This window comes from Acanthochromis polyacanthus, chromosome 15 (genome assembly GCF_021347895.1).
Source record: "Acanthochromis polyacanthus isolate Apoly-LR-REF ecotype Palm Island chromosome 15, KAUST_Apoly_ChrSc, whole genome shotgun sequence".
In the NCBI taxonomy this organism is placed as follows: Eukaryota; Metazoa; Chordata; class Actinopteri; family Pomacentridae; genus Acanthochromis; species Acanthochromis polyacanthus.
Genome location: NC_067127.1, coordinates 27,535,143 through 27,559,026, shown reverse-complemented (window position 1 = coordinate 27,559,026; position 23,884 = coordinate 27,535,143). Strand labels below are relative to the sequence as shown.

The window sequence follows — 23,884 nt, the reverse complement described above, 5'->3', positions numbered from 1 at the left end:
TTATTTTTGCATTTTTCCTTTTCTCTGATATATAGCTTATATCTACTGTTTTATATAGAAATATGTGTTCATTAGTCAGTATATGTAAATATAGCGTAATCATATATTGTCTCTTCAAATTATTAAAATAATTTACTTTACTGCTATTATCTGCTTACAGTGTTTGCAAAATACTTGTCTACAGTCGAGCTTAATATCAGAATATTCTATTACTGTAAATCCCGCTATGAATATTAAAATACGCCAAACCATTTGTCCTGTATCATAGATACATGTATGATGTTTGCAACGAATAAAAAAAGCGTGAAAATCAGTTTAATATTCAGAGTTAAGATGGATTAAATGCGCTGTCAAACAGTGCTGAGTGGCGCGGGTGACCGGACCAAGATGGCGACCCCACCACTCGTCTGTGGCGTCTACTCTTTATATATGTCTATGCAGTAGATGGCTTGCTAAAATGGACCGGCAAAGTCGAAGCGCTCAGGCAAGTTATTTTTAAATTCATTTTAATGAAAACTATAAAATACTTATTTGATCATATACCTGGTTTTAAACATACATGAACACCATACAAAATGTATTTGTATATCCCTGTATTTTCTTTGTTTTGTTTTGAGAAAGATTTATATCAATAATAATCGGATGCTATCCTCATCAGGAAGTGGTACTGAAAATGTTAAATATAAGCATTCTTGTTTCAGGTTATGTTTAATATTAGTTTTATCAGTCATCCTGACTTGGACCTTGACTATCTAAACTTCATGTGCACCCATGAATTGATGATTGAACTGATGGAATTACTTGCTCATTTTCTATGTTCTGTCTAACCAGACAGCACAGTTCTATTAAGCCATGTACTATATCCAATGGCAACTCTATCTGGTCTGCTAATGCATCAGCAAGTGTCAATACATGGGTGCACATGAAATTTAGATAGTCAAGGTCCAAGTAAGGATGACTGATGACATACTGAAACTTTGTTTGCAGTCTTTCAAAGATATGACGTCTGAGCAGGTTCTGCTGGAAAAGAAAGCAGTGCATATTGGCGCATTGTCTTATCTGAGTGTACTGACCTCATTTGCACATTAAACATAACCTGAAACAAGAATGCTTATATTTAACATTTTCAGTCCCACTTCCTGATGAGGATAGCATCCGATTATTAATGATATAAATCATTTTCAAAACAAAACAAAGAAAATACAGGGATATATAAATACATTTTGTATGGTGTTCATGTATGTTTAAAACCAGGTATATGATCAAATAAATATTTTATAGTTTTCATTAAAATGAATTTAAAAATAACTTGCCTGAGCGCTTTGACTTTGCCGGTCCATTTTAGCAAGCCATCTGCTGTCCCGCTGCTAGCTTCAGGATGGTGACATTGTTTTCTCCACCAGGACACCTCAAAGAGCAGTGTTCGATGCCGCTATTATTATACAATATAGCCGTTTTAATGAGAAGCTCGGACGCTGTTGTATGCATTGAATGATATTTTATTCCAACAGTCGTCAAAAAAATAAAAGAAATCACATTTATTACAGTCCCGGAGGTAGGGAGTGGATAAAACCTGTTGAAAGAGTGCCCGCCCGTATGCGACGTTCCTCGGAAAAACAGCGAACGTACCCATATACAAACAGGGATAATCTGATTGGTCAAAACTCGCCGGCCTTCTATTGGTTGACAGTGTTGATACACAAAAAATCTGAGAGCAGAGCAGAGATCCGTGAGCAGAAGTTCCGTGAGAGCAAGAGGAAGAGTTTGAGTTTGAGCGCAGGAAATCTGCGCGAGCAGCATCGTAACCGAGTGCGAGGACACAGTTTGAGCACACGCAGAGCAAATTTGAGCTCGAGAGCAGAGTTCTGAGAGACAATATCGCAAAATCTGAGAATGAAATCGATAAATGCTGCCCTCAAATCAATTTAAAATGCTCTTGAATTATGATAGGAAATTTATTCCATACATGCTGCACTATTTGAGAAGCACTGCACTAGGTTAATAAAGATGTGACCTGTGAGGTACCACTGGAATTTTGGAAACTAAAGCAATACAGCATGTAATTACTTTGCTGATGAACAATAAACAATGTTTTAAATACAAAACCAGTCATGAACAAGCTATCATTTAAGGTGCCAATACTGATACTAACTAATGGATTTCAACAGACATAAACAGAAATGATACCACTTGTTATATGAAGTGATAAAGAAATGTCTTAATGGGTGAGATTGTTCACCATTCAGTTCAATGAGATCAGCAAAGACTGTAAAAGAGTTGGCTGCTGATGTAGCAAAACTGACAGAACACAAGCACAGTACCATGTTGTCTATTCCCAACATTCTTTCTTGTTGTAACTTCACACCAAGACTTCTTTACTTTCAGATTCAGTTTTCAGCCCCAAACACAAAAAGCTTCATGTAGCTATTTTTCATACAATTATACCCATCATCTCTGATGTTTAAAATCCCCAAGTAGACATGAAGTGAAGCTATGGGGCTGCAACACACTGCAAGAAGCTGCAGTAAAGGCAAGCTGATGCACAATTTTATATGTCTGGTACCATTTAAACAGGTAATATGGCCAAAAATCTACATAATTGGAATGCTAGTGTTTATTATTTTAAACAAATGGAAAAAAATAAACTAAACAAAAAGGGACAAAACCACATACCCATGTCTGGCTTAAAGCACTATAAGTCATCTAAGGTTCAACAGCCCTGTGTCAAAGAAACAAACTACTGTATTTAATTTCCCAGTGCTGAAAGTATGGGGTGGAGATCCAAGATGCTGTCATTATTTCATTATTAACACCAGAAAGAAAGCCAGAAAGAAATTCATTTTACACGAATTCTCTCTCTTTCTCTCTCTCTCTCTCTCTCTCACACACGCACGCACGCACGCACGCACGCACGCACGCACGCACGCACGCACGCGCAATTGCTTTTTGTTGTGCTATTTTTCATCTTCTGCATTGTCATTTACTGTGTGTGGTTTATTATGTTTGCAATGATTTTTATATTCCATCTTTTTTATTAGCTGAAGTACATAGATCGTTGCAGAGCATCTCTCTCTATTTAATCATGTTTTCTTACATCAAAGACTGTGTTTTCACTCCACAAACAAAACTCAAACGTAAACTTTAGATGAAGTGAAATGAATCTTATCTGTTCAGCTGCTAGTTTAAGAGCTGAGGCATAAATGTTTTTTCTTGTTCACTGTTTCACACTGAAATACAGATTTCACATTACAGTTTTTTTCAATTGCTAACAAGCATTGGTTCAAACTGAAGCCACATGTTCAAAACTCTTAACACAGCCTGCATTTCCATCGTGCATCTCAGCTTAACAGTTAATCTCATCTCCAAAACTGTTTCTCACCAACAAAACACTTCATACATGTCTCAAAATGAGCTCATTCAACCACAGCACTAGCAAATACTTTCACTTTGGAAACAAACACCACTGTCACTCTGAGCACACTAAACTACAAAAAACAAACAACAGAGAGCATTACATGAAATAAGTTTTAATCTTTCAAGTTTGGATGATTTCATTTTAGATAAATCAGTATTTTATTATAAAATAAGATCTTTGCACTCTGAGTGTTCTAAATCATTGTAATATTTTGCAACAAGAATGAATCAGGAATGCAGCAATTTACTTCAAGAACATTTACATATTTTCTCTGTGCCTTTACATCGGTACTTTAGGACCTTACAAAAAATAAAAAGTTTACTGTAAACAAAAAAAAATGCAGAATCTCAGAATTCAGAGGGCAGAATAGAAATCAAGAAATTAAATTCAAAAACCAACAACACATGTATACTGTAACATTCACACCCTGTCATCTGCATTTGGACTCATGTTTTTATCCACATCACATCTGATGTCTTCTCTGGCGATGCACTGTAGGTAGAACCTTTTTGAGTGTCTCCTTTATATGGTTTCTGATGAGGCCGAACACAGATCACTTGAATCAGTTTTTCAGCTGACAACTACACTCAGCTGTGTTTAGAATTAGATAGTCTTTTTGTTTATTTTTATTGTCAATATTTTGGTATGATTTTCAATAGATTTCAATGTGGCTGCAGCAGAAATTCCCCATGCCCCCCCCATCATTCTGTTTTGATTGTGTTTTGAACTGTTTTGAAAAAAGTGTGTTAGCATTTGAAAAAAATATGCTGTAAAAGTATAGTGCTTGGCATGTGGTGAACTAGAAACTGAGAAAAGAGTTAATGAATTTTTGTGACTGTGGTCACTGAATGCATTTTGTGTAAAAGCAATGGAAAATGATTTGCAGTATTTTGCAGTCCACATGGACTTCTGTTTTGCAGACCTTGTTAAGAATTTTGAACATGTGACTTCAGTTTCGACCAATGCGTGTTAGCAATTGAAAAAAACTGTAAACAATGAGTATGTCTGATATTGGTTATGACTCTCTGAGAACATCAAACTTAGGCTGACGGTGACTGTGTCCTGCAAATGTGTGAGGTATCATGTAATTACATTTCTTCCACTCACCCCTACTGGTATCTAACTATTTTGAAATACCAACTATTCTTGAATATCACAAAAATATGTTATTGGAACAGCAGAAGAAATTTTAGACTTAAATACATCAATATTTGGCAAATTTGTTGATTATGTATTACAGGTTGTTGCCAAATAGATGGGTTTACAATTGTGTTACAAAGATTTTCACACACAAAAAAACTTGAGTACAAATGCTGAAAATTAAAAAAAAAAAATTGCCGAGAAGTTTTACAGCTGCCACAAGTCTAGCAAACCTTAACATGTCAGGGCTCCCTCCTCACCCCCGTCCTTCCCACCTGACATCCCCAAATACCCCTTTTCCCATCTGCTTCTCTCCCCCTCTCCTGTTCCTCTGCCCTGTCTGTCTCCCATCCACTCCTCTGCCCTACCTGTCTCTCATCTGTTCCTCTGCCCTGCCTGGCCTGCCTATCTCCCATCTGCTCCCCTGCCCTGTCTCTTCCTTTACAGCTCGGTGCCTGAGTGGAGTCTAGCTTCTCAGCTGACTCCACTCAGGCAATCAACCTCCTCCACGGCTCCCGGGCAGCTGACAATCATCATGCTAACGACTCACCTCCACAATAAGTACCGGCTCAGCCTTCCACTCCCTGCCAGAGTATTAAACAAGAACCATGCAGTTTGGTTTGCGCTCTAGCCTTTAACATTTTCTGTTTTGAGTTTCTGACGTTGTTTTCTCCTGCTTCTGTTTAGTTCAGCTGCCCGGGATCCCCCGCCATCCTCCTTCCCCTCCGGCTCTCCCGACAAGTCCTCACCGGTTTCTCCTGCCTGGACCCCCACTCCTGCCTGGACCCCCACTCCTGCCTGGACCCCCACTCTTGCCTGGACCCCCCCGCTCCTACACCCTGGTTTTCCCCCACCTAGCCACCATTTTCACCCCCAAACAATAAACCACTTGCATTCAGCCAGCCCTGGTAGTGTGGCTTTCTGCTCGGGTCCACCAGCTCAGCTCGTGACATCACATTAAATTTGGCTATTGATGGTGGCAGTTTGATCTCTTCTGTCCTCTTGTTTTGTCCTCAATAGTTCTCTTTTTTTTTTTTTTTTTTTTTTAGAAAAGTACATTGTCTTGGAATGACAAGATTATGTTCAGGTTCTATAACATTGAACTGAACAATGATGACACATAAGGAGTCCTACTCAAGATGTTCATTAGTGTTTGTTCTTTCTGTATACACCTTTTCAACATGATGCAAAAATACAAATATAAGAGACAGACAAAGAAGAGAGTCAGTTGTACAGGGATCTGTCTGGCAAAACAGTATTATTTAAGTATTGAGTAAATTTTGCGCTGCAAACTACGCCATGCATTAAAGTAACAGGAAGTGGTCACACAAACCTGTTCAAGAATGTTTTGATGTATGCCGTGAAAAGTATTACAGAAATCTTCCATTTTTGCATATTTCTCACACTTAAATGTTCCAAATCATCAAACTATTATGCATATTTATTGAATATTAGATAGACTTAGCCTATCAAAACACAACATGCTGTTTTTAAATGACAATTTCTTAAAGACTGGAAAACCAGTTATTAGTTTTATTAGGACAATTAGTTTTTCATGGGTGATATGGGTTTTCAATTATGAAAACCCATATCACCCGTGAAAAACTAATTGTCCTCCTAAAACTAATTACTGGTTTTCCACCCTTGACAGCAGCAACTGCAGTTAAATGTTTGTTACAGCATGTGATCAGTCTTTTACATAGCCATGGAGGAACTTTGACCCACTCTTCTTTGCAGAATAGTTTTTATTTGGCCACATTAGATGGCTTTAGATTATGAACTTCCCTTTTAAGGTCTTACCACAGCATCCCAATTGGATTCATGTCCAGACTTTGACTAGGCCATTCCAAAACCTTAATTTTGTTATTTTTGAGCCATCCAGAGGTGGACTTGCTTGTGTACTTTTGGTCTTTGTCATGCTGCATAAACCATTTGTGTTGAGGTTTAGGTCATGAACTGATGGGTGGATATTCTCCAGTAGGGTTCTCCTGTAGGATTTTCTGATAGAGAGCAGAATTCATGACTCCATCATTTATGACAAGTTGTCCAAGTCCTGTGGAAGCAAAGCAGCCCCAAGCCAGTACATTACCACCACCATGTTTCACTGTTCTTCTTGTAGAATGCAATATTTGCTTTACACCAGATGCAACGGACCCATGTCTTCCAGAAGGTTCCACCTTTCACTCATCAGTCCACAGGATGTTATCCCAAAAGTATTAGGGTCATCAAGACATATTTTTTACAAATGCCAGACAAACCTTTATGTGGTTTGTACCTTGCAACTTTTCAATGGAGGCCATTTTCTCCCAGAGTCTTCCTTATTGTGGAACGTAGACAAAGCTTAACTGAGGCCAGTGAGGTCTACAGATCTTTTGATGTTCATCTGGGTTATTTTGTGACCTCCTGGATCAGATGTCAACGGGCTCTTGGAGAAATGCTGGTCGTTGGTTCACTCGAATGGTTCACCACTGTTCCATGTTTCTGCACTTGTGAATAATGTATAAAGCCTTAGCAATGGCTTTGTAGGCCGATCAATGTCAGTGATTTTGCTTTATCATCTTTTCTTGAAACTCTTTACAACATGCAGTGTTTTCCGAGAGCGACCGTGGCCCGCGGAATCGCGGATTCCGCAGGTTGCTGCCGAAGTCTAATCACTTGGTCCTTGTGTCATTTCTGACCGACCCTGAAAACTTAATTCAAATCCCTGAGTCCGTTTTGAGTGATGTGGGTAACAAGGAAATGATTCACACACGCTGACCGTCACATAACTCTGCCGTGGCTCTCAGCGGCGAGACCGACACACCCCGTCTGCCCCAGTTGTCCAACCACTCCAAGACTATATTGCTGCAGTCTCAACCACGGAGCGCGTTGCCCGGGGTCGCGTCCCGCTCAGGCAGTGGTCGACCCTCCGGACAACACGGACATTTCTCTCCACTCTTTGATGGAATAATAAATCTAATTTACCTCATTCTTTCAGTGCTCTAACGGATCTGGATGCAGCAGTTTCCATCGCAGTGATTTGTCTGGTCTGTTGTCCGCTCATTTCAGCCATTCTAATATGTTTCGTAATTCTTTTTTTTTTAAATTGTGTATCAATCGATGATTTTCTTTTTCTTTTTTGTATTCCACCACAATATTGCACTGTTGTAAAACAGTTTAGCTCCGCTTTGGTGAAGAACATCAGTGAATAAATTGTTTATCATGGTCTTCAGCAGTAATTTTTATTGGTAAATGAGAGACATTAGTATCGCACGTCTGCATCTTCAAACCATAAACAGGAAGTGAATTTGGTGACGTAGGTGCATTACGTTTTCACTGGGAGCTGCTATGATTGGTGGAACTCACGGGAGGCGGGCCAAAATTGCGGGAAAGTTGCGGTGATTGGACAAAATTGCAAGGTCGCGCAAAATTCGCGGAGATTGGTTGATTTCGCACGATCGCAACATTTCTGGAGGGAATTGTTTGGGGATTGTTTGATTCATGAATGAGAATGTCCTCAGAGAGGAAGCAGGAGATTGGTAAGGGCCAGCAGACTATGTTGGGCTTCCTAAAAAACAGAACAAGTGTTTACCACTTTTTTTGCTTGCAAACTATGATTTGACATTACTAAAATTTACTGAAACAAATCCCATGAATGTAAACATTTCATAGATTTGTTCAATTACCTTTTATGAATGAATGAAATGACAGAATACAGGAGAAATGCTGCCCAATTTTTTTTTTGCATGTCTGGACTTGGAAAATATTCTGGGTGCTACCCATATAGATCTAATTTAGCCTTTTTCATTAATGCTCTAAATGATTGTAAATATTTTGTAAGATGAGTGAAATGATAAAATACAGGGGAAGTATTGGCCAATTTTTTTTCACATCTGGACCTAGAAAAATATTCTGGGCATTTTGACTTTTTAATTTATGTTCTGATCTGCTGTATAATAATCAATGATTTTTTGTTTTCAGAGCTAGCAGTCACTCAGCCACCAGCAGTCTGAGTGAATAAACAAAACATGATTTACTTACCATATATTGATGTTAGTTTGTTTCATTCCCAGAGCTGCCTGGAGGGCCTAGGTTCCCATAAGTCTATGATCCCGTAGTTAAGGTCTCACACAGTCATTAAATTAGGTTAATTAATATTTTCCCAAAACCAAACATACAGAAAGATGCACAACATCTATGCTAAACATGCTACAAGCCAGACAGCATACTACAGAGGTTTACTAAGAGACCAGACACACATACTACTGGTGAAAGTGCAGTTGGCATGAAAATTGTGTGCTTAAAACTCACATTTTCATGAAATGTACTTAAATACACAAATCACATGACAAAACCAAGTGCTAGAAAAATGTTAAATTACACAAATAAAATGCACCAGAGGCCACCAAATAGCACTAAAAAAATCAAAATTTTCTTGGGGGGGGCATGCCCCCAAACCCCCCTAGATTGTGCGCGCCTCCGTTACACAAGAGTGGTGCAGGCTACTTTATTTCTAGTGCAGGCTACTAATACTTCTTGGGAAAACTCTGCAACATGGCATCATGTGCTGCTTTTAGAGACCGTTTAGCTACTTCACAATACCAGACACGTTCTATTTAGTGATGTTTAGATGCAACAAGCCTGGCAGTAATCACATGTGAGCGTGGCTGGAGAGACACAAATGCCAAATGAATTTGATCATTTGGTAGACTGGTTGCTAAGGTGGCAATTATTTTATCACATAGGCCAAATGCTGCCAAAGGACTTGGCAGCATTTTTCCTTTAAAAAAATCAGAATCTAAAAACAACACTTTGTGTTTTCTTGGGTTACCTATGTCTTACACTAAAATTTGTTTGATGATCTGGAACATTTATGTGTGACAAACATGCAAAAATGGAAGATTCTATAGGGGGGCAAATGCTTTATCACGGCACTGTACTTTCCAGTTCTATATGAACTGCTGGAAATATGTGAGCTGTAGATGCCAGAAAAGCTGATTCAACTTCAGACACACAAAGCATCGTTCTAATGATCTCATACTAAGAGTAACACATTTTTGCTACATAAGACATCAAATCTACAAAATATCATAAATAGGTTTAAATAGAGTAAATAAAAGTTGGAGACATCATTGATATTTATTCAAAAGAAAAGGCAACACTTAAAAATCCCATCTGGTTTGAGCTCAGTGGGACTAATGCTAGTTGATCAGCGGGAATGAGCCAAAATACCTCCAGGCCCTGTGAGGGCTGTTTGACCAAGAAACAGAGTGATGGAGAGCTGCATGAGATGACCTGACCTCCACATTCACAATTAGATGATGCAAGATGAGTTACACCAGTCAGTCTCACTCATCTTACAGATGAGGTAAAGGATGTTAGTATAAAAAATCTGAAACATTTTAGATTTTTTCATACAAGCATCCTTTACCTGGAAACAGGAAATAGTGTTTTCATGACCCTGAGACCTTCTGGCAGATTCAGAGTCATGAAAGCCCACACCAACAGACTGAGACACATTACACATAAGCACACACACACCCACCTAGCTGCTACAAGAGATGTTGCCAAATCGAATTTCATTGTACACCCTTGTAATGACAATAATGCTTCTTAATCTTAATCTTAAATAAAAGCCAGAGAATGATTAACTACATAACTCCAAAAGTGCTGTTTCATAGATTTGAAGGTTTAGTCTTCTTGTACATTGCAGAAAATTAAAAAATGAAGAAAAATTTAGAATGAGTGCCCAAACCTTTGACTGCTACAGCATGTGACATCTGTGTTCTGGTTTGACACTGAGAAGGAGAGGTGTGATAAGACACTGAGGGGAAGAGCAATGTGCCACTTACATCAGAGCCATAGTTGATGGCCAGGGTCTTCAGGGCCCAGGGGAGACCGAGCCCCACCAGAATGTCAAACACGTTACTGCCAATGGAGTTGGATACCGCCATGTCTCCCATTCCTGAACACACAGTCAGAGAGAGAGTTGTGAAGCAGGAGACATAAAGGGAGGAAGAAAGGGAACAAAGAGGTACAGAGAGGCAGCATGAAAAGGCGAGTGGGCAGTGAGAAGATAGGAAAATACAAGGGTGGGAGGGTGCAGGGAGGTGGGCACAGGAGAGATCAGTGAGCTATCTGACATATCACTGACAGCCCAAAGAAATGAGGTAGCGATGAAGCGACAGCAGCTACAAAGCAGGAGAAGGACCACTAAACTGTAGGGGCGAGTATCTGTCTCCCGCTGAGTCCACACACACACAGACACATGCACACACGCATGCACACATAGACAGAGAGAGAGAGAGAGACCTGTTTAAATATTTAATTGTCAGGAGCAAGAATAAACACACCTAAAAGAATGGAGGGAGAGACCCCCTTCCACTGCGCCCCCTGAGCCTGTCATGGAAAAACATGGCAGGCTCATCATCTTCCTCACCCATCTCTATCTCTGTCATCTCCTCCCTTTCCAGCTCTGTGATAGTGCCTTTGATTCTGTTGTTTAGCTTCCATCAAACTGTAGGTGTGTGTGTTAAGTAACAGCTTGGTAACCTATCATTTAGTGTGTTTGTGTTTCAATACCTTGTCGTGCCACTATGAGGCTGGCCATGCAGTCAGGGACGCTGGTTCCGGCTGCCAGGAAGGTGATGCCCATGATGACATCTGGAATGCCGAGTGTGAAGCCTATCACTGTTACCTGACAGATACATAAAGGTGAAGGTAGAGTATTACTACTTATATTTTGACAGCCATAACAAATCCTAGTGACGATACAGGAAAAAATAAAAACGGTGAGAGATGAAACTATGTGAAATCTGTATTTATCAAAATGTTAAGATTTCCATGGAGCACATAAAGATAAAATGGAAAATGAAATATGCCCTTAGCAATATTTTTATATTAACTATGAATAAAATTATGTCTGAGAGATGTCTCTCACCCTCAGGCAACCCTCTTGCCTGAGGGTTTGTCAGTACCCTCAGGCAATGATTACCTGACTGCAGCCTTGTAGAGCTTTTGAAACCCCATTAGGATGGGATTAACATTACAGGGGGGTGGGGGATAAAATATTATCCGTGCTCCCTGTTGTCTGACTCATCGTTATGGACAGAATTTATACCCTCTGAACTCCCAACAGGTTGTGATAATTTTCAGGGGGAGGAGTTAAATCCGCTTATTTCGTCATAAGCGGACCCAACTCAAACTCGGCTGTTTGAGCAGGTATATTCACAAAATGTGGTGTAGAAAGGCAGGAAGGAAACAGACAGTTTTCAAATTCGAACCTCATAATGAGGCTACTGCAGCACACACTACTATAAGAAAACTTTCACAAAGTGAGATTTGCATAATATGTCCCCTTTAAAGAAAATGCGCATGGTAAGAAAACAAGGATGCATTGTTAAATGCCAATGTGGGTTTACGGTTTAGCATTGGTACTTATAACCACCACAAGGGGGGCGGTAAGGCAACTGGGAGTGCTCTGTGTGCAACAGTGTAGACAAGACAAGAGGAGAAGCTGTGTCAAGACCACATGAAACGGATGCAAATAAACTACGCTGCTGTTCGCTAACTGTTTCCTTTTCTATGTCGTTTTTCCACCTTTGTGCCAACTTACGCTACATCTGTTATAAACACAACACTTACAGCCATGGCCATAAGTTTGGACACAAGTACCATGACACTTGTGAATCTTAGAAAATACCACAAAATTGTCACTTACAATACAGTACACAACTCCTGAGAACTATATTAAGTTTCATATTTTAAAAAAAACATCAAAAGAGTTTGGTGTCATTTTGTTATTCTTACCAAATTCGATTGTGAAAGTACTGCATTTTTTTGTTATTTTCTTCTAATATTATGTTTTGGGAACAAAGTTGTTCCAATTGTTGGAATTTATTGATAATATTATATCCCTTGTTGATTTGTTGACTAATTAAACTGCTGCGGTCAATTAGTTATGTTCTGTAATAGACATCAAAACAGACATAGTAAGTCATGCTGTGTCCAAACTTATGGCCATGGCTGTACGTTCATTCTTTCAGTGCTCCAACAGATCTAGATGCAACAGCTTCCTTCACGGTGATTTGTCTGGTCTGAGGTCCGCTCATTTCATCATTCTCCTTATATGTTTCGTGGTAGAAAAGTGTTTTCAATCGACGATTTATTGATTTATTTTGCATTCCAACACAACATTGCACGGGTGTAAAACAGTTTACTTGTGCTTTGGAGAAGAACATCAGGGAATTAATTGTTTTGCACAGTCTACAGCAGTAATTTTTGTTGGTAAATGAGAGAAATTAGAATCGGACATGTCTGCATCTTCAAATTATAAACAAGGAAGTGAATTTTTTATTCTACAATTCTACAATTTCAGTTAGCAGACGCTTTTGTCCAAAGCGACGTACAACACAAGCAAGAATTCAGACATAAGGAAAAACCTGTCGTAAGTGCAAAAAGTGCTTCAAGTGCTTCAAGTGCGATTGGTCAAAAGTGTTGCCATCAAGTTGCAGAAGAATTGCCAACCCCCCCCCCCCCCCCCCCCCCCCTTTTTTTAAAAATCTTTGTCAGCGCTAGATAAATGCTGGGTTTTGGACCACCTGACTTATTCTACCCCTAAGGTGGAGTCAGATTAAGTGCCAAGGTGTTCCCTAAACAATTGAGTCTTCAATTGTCTTTTAAAAGTAGAAAGGGACTCAGCAGAATGCACAGAGTTTGGTAATTTGTTCCACCATTTGGAAACAACAGAGGAGAAGAGTCTGGCTAGAGATATCGAGGGTTTTGGACCACCTGACTTATTCTACCCCTAAGGTGGAGTCAGATTAAGTGCCTAGGTGTTCTCTGAACAATTGAGTCTTCAATTGTCTCTTAAAAGTAGAAAGGGACTCAGCAGAACGCACAGAGTTTGGTAGATTGTTCCACCATTTGGGAACAACAGAGGAAACGAGTCTGGCTAGAGATATCGAGCCGTGCTGGGCTGGAAGCACCAGGCGTCTCTCACATGCAGAGCGAAGTGGGCGTGAAGGGGAGTAGACCTGGATCAGGGAATCCAGGTAGGCTGGGGCCGTTCTTGTAAATGTTTTGTAAGCCAGGAGCAGAGTTTTGAATTTGATTCTGGCTGCAACTGGAAGCCAGTGAAGAGAGATGAACAGGGGAGTGACATGAGCTCTTGTGGGCTGGTTGAAGACCAGACGTGCTGCTGCATTCTGGATCATCTGTAGAGGTTTGACTGTACATGCAGGGAGACCTGCCAGAAGAGAGTTGCAGTAGTCAATGCGTGACATCACAAGAGCCTGAACCAGAAGTTGTGTGGCCTGTTGGGTCAGGAAGGGTCTGATCTTCCTGATGTTGTAGAGGGCATAACGACAAGATTGAGAAACTGAGGCCACGTGAACCTTAAAGGTCAGCTGGTCATCAATCATGGCACCCAGGTTTCTGGCTGAGTTTGTGGGCACAAGAATTTGGTGACGTACGTGTATTACGTTTGCGCTGGGGAATGCTATGATTGGTGGAACTCATGGGAGGCTGACCAAAATTGTGGAAAATTTGCGGTTATTGGCAAAAATTGCAAGGTTGCACAGAAATAGCAGACATAGGTTGAATTTGCATGAATTCATGGAGGGACTGATTAATGCACCTACTTTACCAGCAGCAGATGTGGCAGTAGTAAATAGCGATACCGATGCATTTATGCATGGTTTGATGTAGCACTGATCCACTGGTGCTTTGAATAATGGCCATAACAACAGTAACATAAGTAACTGATGATAGGGCTGAAATGTGCACTAATCTACTAGTAATGCCTTGGGGCTCCAGCAGAGTGTGAACTGTAGATCATTTGACTAAATGACTGTCAAGTTTGTTCGCAGTGAGCGAACAAACTTTGTACGGTGGTACAATGTCTCGGATGTTTGCTTACAGCTCAGCCAATCATATACACACTATGCTATGCGCGGTCCGAGGCTGTCATGTGACCAAGATGTCGTCTCTGGAAGCTATCCTGTAGCTTATAAATTTAGTTAATAAACTGGAACATTTTGCAACAATGTGTGGTCCTTCACTCACACAAAGGAACAAGATTCAAAATGGTGTCAGAAGTATAACAGACTTTTCCCCTGTGAGTAGCTGTTTTGCCAGACAACCTGTTGCTTTTTACTGAAGCGATGGCGGACGGATTTCGCCGACCAGACCCCGTCGTGTTTAATGAAGATGTTGCCGAGAATTGGTGTATTTTTGAACGGGAGTATGATATTTTTGTTGCTGCTGCACACTCAGATAAACCTGTGAAAACAAAATGCTTATATTCTCCTCAACAAAGAAGGAGCAGAAGCCATTGAACAAGAGCGCTCATTTGTATATGCAGCGGAGGTTTGCACTCATCCCGGCGGAGTCCAGAGAGGACCCAGAGTGCCTGAAAAGAAAGTTTAGTTAAATCTGCAACCCTCAAAGCAACAAAACAATGGAACGGCACAAATTACACTCACAAAAGAAAAAGCAAGGTGAGAGTACTGAGTCCTTCACCAGTGATTTAAGGACCAAAGCTAAAAGCTGTCACTTTGGAGATCTAGCTAACAAGCTTATCTGTGACAGGATAGTTTGTGGCATCACCAGTGACTCTTTAAGGAAAATCTCTGCTGAGAGATAGTGACTTAACACTTCCAAAGCCATTTCAATATGTCGTATTCATGAGATGACTGAAGAAAATAGCAAAAACACTGGCCATACAAGCCACCAATGTTGATGTAATAAGGCCGGTTTCTAACAAGTAGTGCCAGCCAAAGATCACACATCATCACAAAATGCAACAACTGTGAAAATAGTCATGCAGCTAAGCGAGACAAATGTCCTGCTTTTGGACAACAATGTCACAACTGCAAAAAAAATGAACCACTACAAGAAATGCTGCAAGTCGAGGCCACTGAGCCCCGTACACGAAGTGATAATATATCAGTCTACAATAAGGGAAGATGAGACATTTTTGATGGTGTTAAAGTTGACAATTACAGTGCCTATCATAAGTATTCACCCCCTGTGATGGTTTACCCTTTTATTGTTTTCATAAATCAATCATGGTCAATAAAATTTGGCTCTCTTAACACAAAAATTTATTGGAAAAAACTCTTTCATGTCAAAGAGAAAACAGATTTCTATAAAGTAATGTATTTGGACTGTCTTTTTTCTCACAGAGTAGAGAAGAAAGAAGAATCCAGAATGGATTAAAATATGATATTAAACACGCAAAACATGGTCTGTCTCTCACCATATTCAGTTGTGTGACAGTGAAACACATGTGTATAGAATTATGTGAATTATTTCATCCATAACTATATGTTTATGTTTTGGATATGAGAAATATATATCACTGTGAAGATCTCAGTCATACATTCAGTAATAAGTAAATACAATGATCATCATTTGACCTAAATAGAGAGAAAATTCAGAGATAATAAGGGAAACAGGAGAAATCACATTAAACCTCAAAAATCAATAAATCCACTTTTGTGAAAGATAGAATCATCATTTTTGGATATGTCATAGGTGAAGGGTTTCCTGTCCCTTTGATGAACCTGAAAATTAAAATTACATATCAGAAATATGAATTTTGCAAATGTTCTTTTGTTTAAGTTCAGTTCCAGTATCTTTGTTTCAGTCAAAGAGAGAGAGAGGCTGACTCCAGCCTTCAGCCATAAAGTTTTACGACTTGTTTTCTGATCTGGTGGAAGGCAGCGATGTCTCTGGCTGAGAGTCTCCGAAAGCTGAAGAAGGAGGTTTTAGCATGAAAGTTCATTAAACAAACATCCACAGCATAAAGTGAAAATCCTTGTCCATCAAAAACAAAAGGTTCCTCCAGGTGTTCAATGTTCACAGGCGCTCCATCCTTCTGTGAATGAAAACCTACAGAAATACAAATGTCTCAATCTTCCTATAGAGATGGGTGTTGGTCAGTGCTGGAGAGGGAGAGCTTATCTGAGTTTGATCAGCTCAGGAATTCCAGAGGCCTTTGGAAAATGCCTTCACCACGTTCTCTCCATCTGCTCCCTCCGTTCTGCCCGCTTCCGCCTTCCAAACCCTGGACACGCCGTGAGTCTCCCCTCCCCGTTAATTAGTTTTGTTTTATGTTTAGTTTAACTCGGCCTTTGGGTCCGCCCTTAGTTTAGTTTTGTTTAGTTTACCTTACTCCTCTCCACAATTTCCCTCCGACTTTCTTTATTCAGCGTTTTCTGTTCATTTATATTCTTTGTTTCATTAAATCATTATTTATTCTCACTCACCTGTCTGTGCCTGCTGCTTGGGTTCTTTCCACCCGCATTCGTGACAGAATGAACCGGCCACCCAAGAACCCAGGAGGCGCTCCTGTAGACCTCTCTGTGTCCCCTGTAGGCCCCATGGAGATTTTTTTTGAAGCCCGTGAGGCCTTTTGTAATTTTAGGGATCTTTACTCCCAGGTGGATCTGTGGAGGAATGCCGCCGGGCAGGCAACCAGAGATACAGCTGTGTTGGAGGGGCGCAGAAGGGCTGCGAGGAAGCCGTGGTTAGCCCCACACATTCCTCGCGACCTTCGGCAATTCCTGAATACCCCCCTGACCAACCTGCCCAGTTCCCCTGTTTCTGGTTCCCCGCTAGCCACAGAGCCTGCTGCCACTAAGGCTGGTCGCTGAAGGCGCGGCTCAAAGAGACGGCAAAGCTCCCCTACCCCCGTCCCTAAGGAGCTCTGCGCCACCTCACCTGCGGTGCTGGAGGGGCCCTGTGTCACCTCGTCCGCAGAGTTAGAGGGGCCTGAAGCAGCCTCACCTTTTGAGCGGGTCGACGCTGCCACTGTCTCCGAGCAGGTCGACACTGTCTCATTCCCTGCCAAGGAGAGGCCCCGTGCGACCTTACTCCCTGCTGAGGATAGGCCTCATGCCGCCCTCCTCCCTGCTGAGGCGAGGCCCCGAGCCGCCTTACTTCCTGCTGAGGAGAAGCCCCGTGCCGCCTCACTCCTGGCTGAGGAGAGGCCCCGAGCTGCCTCCCTCTCTCCTGTTCCTGTGGGGGCCATCGCCCCTACTCCTGCCCATATGGAGACCATCGCCTTGTCTTCGGTTCATCAGGGGCCCGTCGCCCTGTCCTCTGTTCCTGTGGGGCCCATTGCCCCGTCTTCGGTCCCTGTGGGGCCCATTGCCCCGTCTTCAGTCCCTGTGGGGCCCATTGCCCCTGCTTCTGTCCTTGAGGGGGCCATTGCCCCGTCTTTGGTCCATGTGGGCCCAGCAGCGTTGAGGCTCCCAGCCTCCCCTGCAGTTTTAGAAGAGCTACAAGCTCCTGCTGCAGCTGCGGAGGAGCTTAAGGCTCTCTTTGCAGTTTTGGAGGGGCGAAAAGCTTCCCCCGTGACTGTGAAGGAAGCTAATAGCAGCCAGCAGCCTTGAAGGAGCCAAGAGCTCCTCCTGCAGCGTCTATGGAGCCAAGAGCTCCCCCTGCAGCGTCTATGAGCCAAGAGCCCCCCCTGCAGTGTCTATGGAGCCAAGAGCCCCCCCTGCAGCGTCTAAGGAGCCAAGAGCTCCCCCTGCAGTGTCTACGGAGCCAAGAGCTCCCCCTGCAGCGTCTACGGAGCCAAGAGCTCCCCGTAGCACTTCAGGAGCAAGAAGCACCCTTTACAGCGCTTCAGGAGCAAGAAGTGTCCCCTGCAGTGCTTCCGGAGCAAGAAGCGTCCCCTGCAACGCTTCGGGAGCAAGAAGCGTCCTCTGCAGCGCTTCGGGAGCAAGAGGCTCCCCCTGCAGAGCTTCGGGAGCAAGAGGCTCCCCCTGCAGTGTTTAAGGAGCAAGAGGCTCCCCCTGCAGTGTTTAAGGAGCAGGAAGCTCCCTCTGCAGCGTTTATGGAGCAAGAAGCTCCCCCTGCAGTTTTGAAGAAGCTAAGAACTTCTCCTGCAGCCTTTCTGAGGTGCTCCGCCTCTCTTGTAGCCTTTCTGAGGCGCTCCGCCCCTCCTGCATCCTTGATTAGACGTAGAGCCTCCTCGGCAGCCTTGAAGGGGCTTAACGCCCCCTCGGCGGCCTTAAGGAGGCATAACGCCTCCCCCAAGTCCTATTTGAGGCAGCGTCCTGCCTCCTCTGCAGCTTGGATGAGGCCTCCCGCCTACCCTGCGGTCTTGGTGAGGCGTCTCGCCTCCTCCGTGTCCTTGTTGAGGCATCTCGCCTCCTCCGTGTCCTTGTCGAGGCGTCCCGCCTCCTCCGTGTCCTTGTCGAGGTGCCCGCCTCTCCGGCGCCCTCTGAGAGGCATAAAGCCTCCCCGGCGCCCTTAGAGGAGCTTAACGCTCCCCCCGAGGTCCTAGAGAAGCCAAGAGCTTCCCCCGCGGTGCCTAAGGAGCCAATAGCTGTGTCTGCAGTCTTAAGGAGGCGTTCTGCCTCCTCTGCAGTTTTTAGGAAGCGTTCCGGCCCCTATACCGCTCTATCGAGGCGTCCCGCCTTCCTCGCGGCCTTGGTGAGGCGTCCCGCCTTTCCCGCAGCCTTGGTGAGGCGCCTTGCCTCCCCTGAGCCCTCGAAGAGGCGTAGCGCCTCCTCGGCAGCTTCGAGGTGGCATAGCCCCTCCTCAGCCGCCTTGAGGAAACGTAGCGTCTCCCCCTAGCCCTGAAGAGGCATACCACCTCCCCTGAACTCTTGAAGAGGCGTTGCACCTCCTCGGCAGCCATGTGTGAGTATAGCTCCTTCCCGGCAGCCTTGAGGAAGTGTAGCGCCTCCTCCCTAACACAGAAGAGTCTCAGCGCCTCTCCACCAGTCCCTAATTGGAGTCACGCCACAGCAACACCAAGTGGCGCCCCTGCAGTGACCTTCCCAATTGGTCCTCCTGCAGGAGTAGTCTCCTCATTCCTGTCCCTCCAGTCCTTTATTGTCCCTCCAGGCCCTCCTGTCCCTTCAGGCCTTTCTGTCCCTCCAGGCCTTTCAGTCCGGCCACCGGCCCGACCCCCGGCGGGGTCTCACCATCGCCGGTTTCCAGTCTGGCCCCCAGAGGGTCCCCGTCGTTCCAGCTGCCGGTTTCCAGTCTGAACCCCGGAGGGGCCCCGTCGATCCTGCTGCCGGTTTCCAGTCCGGCCCCCGGAGGGGCCCTGTCGGTCCAGCTGCTGGTTCCCAAGCCGACCCCTGGAGGGTCCCCGTCGATCCAGCTGCCGGCTTCCAGTCCGGCTCCCGGAGGGTCCTTGTCGAACCAGCTGCCGGTTCCCAGCCCGGCCTCCAGAAGGTTCCCGTCGGGCCTGCTGCCGGTTCCCACCCCGGCCTCCAGAAGGTTCCTGTCGGGCCAGCTGCCGGTTCCCAGCCCGGCCTCCAGAAGGCCTCAATTGACGCAGCTGCCGATTCCCAGTCCGGCTGCCGGAGGACCTCTGTCGGCCTGGTTATCAGTTCCCAGTCCAGCCCCAGCCTGTCCTGCACCCGCGCCGTCCTCTGGAGCGGTCCCTTCAGTCTGTCCGGCTCCAACCTGTCCAGTCCCTGCCTGTCCAGCCCCTAGATCATTCCTTGATGTTGTCCCTCCCACCCACCCGGTCCCAGCCTGCCTGTCCCTCGGGCCGCCCTCCGGAGCGGTCCCTCCTCCCAAATCCCTGCCAGTCCTGAAGTCACCAGCCGGCACCCCAACCAGTCCTGTGTGCGCCAGAAGGTACACCTTGTGGGGGGGTACTGTCACACCCCTCCGGCTCCAATGAGCTGAACTCATCTGTTTAATGACGAGCGGCTGTGCTGAGTGCGCAGACGGTGTGAATGAACAATCAGTGCGGCATATAAGCCCGACTCCCTTCACAACTGACTGTTGGTTCATTATTCCATCACCCACGCCACTCTGGTATACTCTGCATTCCGTCCACCATCACTTGCACACCGCTTCCTGGACTCCAGCTTCCCTTTGGACTATTTTACCTGTTTCCCTGCCCTCGCCACGTTCTCTCCATCTGCTCCCTCCGTTCTGCCCGCTTCCGCCTTCCAAACCCTGGACATGCCGTGAGTCTCCCCTCCCCGTTAATTAGTTTTGTTTTATGTTTAGTTTAACTCAGCCTTTGGGTCCGCCCTTAGTTTAGTTTTGTTTAGTTTACCTTACTCCTCTCCGCAATTTCCCTCCGACTTTCTTTATTCAGCGTTTTCTGTTCATTTATATTCTTTGTTTCATTAAATCATTGTTTATTCTCACTCACCTGTCTGTGCCTGCTGCTTGGGTTCTTTCCACCCGCATTCGTGACACACAGACTGAGTCTCATCAATAAAAGCAGCTCATAAAAAAGACGAACAAGACATCAGACTTTGCATTAACCCCAAAGACCTTAACACAGCACTAAAAAGGCCTCACCACCCTATGCGGAGTGTTGAGGAGGTTGCCGCACAAATGTCGGGGGCAACAAAGTTTTCTGTGCTCGACGCAAAGAATTCTTTCGGGCAGATACGTCTTGACAAGAAATCCTCAATCATGGTAACATTTAGCACTCTTTTTGAACAAATTTTTATTTAACAATGTAAATTTCAATTTTCATTTTCAAAAACATATATGAAAATATATATACATATATATAAAATCTAAACATAAAAAAACAGGTGGCTTCTCAGCAGTACTGTACAATTACAGTAGAAATCTGTACATATACATTTTTTAAAAAGTAAGTTTAAGTCCCATAAGAAAAACAAACAAAATTATGAAGAATCATAACAATGGTCATCAGCGTACAATCTAGCTTGTCCAACCAAAGTGGTTACATATTGGAGCCCAAAGATCATTGAATTCATCAATATTCAAATGGAGTTGTGCTGTGATTTTCTCCATACTGTAAACCTTTTTCACATCCTCCTGCCATTGCTCAAAAGTGGGGGGCTGAGTTTTGAGCCAAAGCTTTGTAATAGCTTTTCTTGCCACTAACAGTACACGTTGTATCAATTTAATATGGTCTTTAGTAAAACCCTCTCTGGGTGGAATTCCCAATATACAATGGACCAATTCTAATGGCAATGTACAATTTAACATAGTTTGAATTGCTCCCACAATCCTCCGCCAAAAGGGTTTCAGGATGGGACAGTCCCAAAATATATGTGAATGGTCTTCTACGCAATTACAATTTCTCCAGCACAAGTTTGATTTACTTTTGTCAAAATTAAATATGACGTAGGGAGTCTTAAAAAATCTCAACATCACTTTCCAACCAAATTCTTTCCATACAGGACTGTTTGTAGTTGTATGACAATTTTCACAAGCTTTTACCTATTCATCATCTTCAATAATAATGGACGCTTCTAATTCCCATTTCCCCTTTATATCAAGGGAATTGTCAGACAATTGTGCTTGTAGAAAAGTATACGTCTTTGATACAACCTTGACATAAGATAGGCTTCCATAGTAGTGGGTATTCGTTTCAAACATTCCCATTCCCCTTTAGATTTTATATAATCCCGTATCTGTAAATATCAATAGAAATCTTTGGAGCACAACCCATACTGGTCTTGTAATTGTCTAAAAGACTTTAGGATTTCCCCATCAAACAGTTTGTGTACAGTTGTCAATCCTTTTTCTGCCCAAATCAGAAAACCTGAGTCCATTTTGTTTGGATGAAAGTCACTTAATTCGGCAATTTGAAGAGCGTGTGAAATTGCCAGAGGCACTCCCATTTTCTTCCTTACGATTGACCATATATGGTGTGTACAGGCAATCCATTCATTTTCAATTTTAAGATCTTTCCATTTCTTTTGTTCTAAGAATACTGCAGTCTCCAAGGGAACCAGTGGGCTTGAGTGGTTTTCCAATTCTATCCAGTTTATTTCCACATCTTGACAGACCCATTCTACCAATCCTCCTAGCTGTGCTGCCCAATAATACAATTTAAAATTAGGCAAACCAAGGCCACCTTCTCTCTTAGAGCCACCTAAAAGTTTCTTTCGGATCCTGGGCCTCCTCCCCTGGAATACAAATGCAGAAATAATTTTATCTAAATTTTTAAACCAAGATGGAGGAATCCATATTGGCAATGCTTGAAAAAGGTATGAGACGGGGAAGAATATTCATCTTTACAGTTTCAATTCTACCTAGTAGTGACAAGGGAAGAATGTTCCAGCGCCCGACGTCCACCTTAAGTTGAGCAATTAATTTACCATAATTTTCATTGTACAATTGGGAGGAGTGCGGTGTAATAGTTACTCCTAAGTATTTGAATCCCTGACTAGGCCAGCTAAATGATACCACTTTATCTAATTCCTTTGGTTTCTCTCCTACTAACATCATGGCTTGTGATTTGGCTTCATTGGGTTACAATGTGTTTTACGTTAAGATGCAATACTCTTTTACGCCAGCAGAGGGCGCATGGTGCTTTGAGGATCAGTGGCTGACGCAGTAGAAGAAGCCTAGTCAGTACAGTAATCTGTGTAATGTCACAACATCAAGCGCCTGTAGTAACGTTATTTTGCATCTTTTTGCAGGTAAGCTGGTTTCTAGCAACACACAAGTTGTATAAAACAGTAGTCGTGTTTCTTATGCACCTTAGAGAGTAGAGTCTGATGTGTTAACGTGTGTTTTGAAAAGTTTATGAGTGAAGAACGAGTTAGCCACCACGTTGTGTTTATGAAATGGCGGACGTCGGTTAGTAGCGACCGCCGCAATAAACCAGAGTGTTGAAACCTGCACAAAGTAAAAGTTATGCCAAGTGTCCAGAGATGTACAAAAGCAAGGCACAACCATGAGTGTATGTGAAAGACATGTAAAGCAAGCTGTTAAAAGGGTTTTGGTCATAAGCACATGAGCTGTGTGTCCGGCTAACCAGGTGTTTTCATGTGGAGCTATTTCAATGCTAACGTAGTTGAGCTGAGGCATAAGAGTCTGTATTGTCACACATGGTGCACTGGCTTATGCTTTAAGTAACTTTAGTGTGTATAAGTTGCAGGTACAGTGGTTATTCATAAGTGACAGTAACGGGTAAAAATAAGATAAATACAGTTCATACAAGTAATTCAGAGTTAATTTAGCTGTAGTTAAAAACATGGTAAAAGCAGTGGTTAAAAGACAAAGGTTTTTCTATGAGGGGCCGTACAAGACTTAATTCATTCTCGTTCTCTCACACACATATATTTTCTCTCATACTCACATACATTCTCCTGTGACACACATTCTCCTTTCACATACATACATTCTCCTTTCACACACATATATTTTCACTCTCTTACACGCATACATTCTCCTCTCACACACATATATTTTCCTTGCACACACATACATTCTTCTTTCACGTACATATATTTTAATATTCACGCACACACACATTCTGCTTTCACATACATACATTTTCACTCATGCACACACATACATTCTCCTCTCACATGCATATATTGTCACACTTGCACGTACATACATTCTCCTTTCACATACATACAT

At 43.0% G+C, this 23,884-nt stretch overlaps 1 protein-coding gene across 5 annotated transcripts in view; it reads right to left on the bottom strand.

The window, feature by feature from the left end:
- The window catches only part of LOC110971188 (sodium/potassium/calcium exchanger 3-like), a 323,311-nt gene that overhangs the window by 27,671 nt on the left and 271,756 nt on the right, over window positions 1-23,884 (bottom strand). For all 5 annotated transcript variants that reach the window (XR_007947010.1, XM_051959598.1, XM_051959597.1 and 2 more), the window contains 2 exons: window positions 11,117-11,231; window positions 10,387-10,499 (listed from right to left, as the gene is read on the bottom strand). Coding sequence is in view for 4 of the 5 variants with exons in the window: in XM_051959598.1 (XP_051815558.1) it covers window positions 10,387-10,499; window positions 11,117-11,231 (228 nt within the window). In the remaining variant the exon portion in view is untranslated. The remainder of the gene's footprint in view (window positions 1-10,386; window positions 10,500-11,116; window positions 11,232-23,884) is intronic.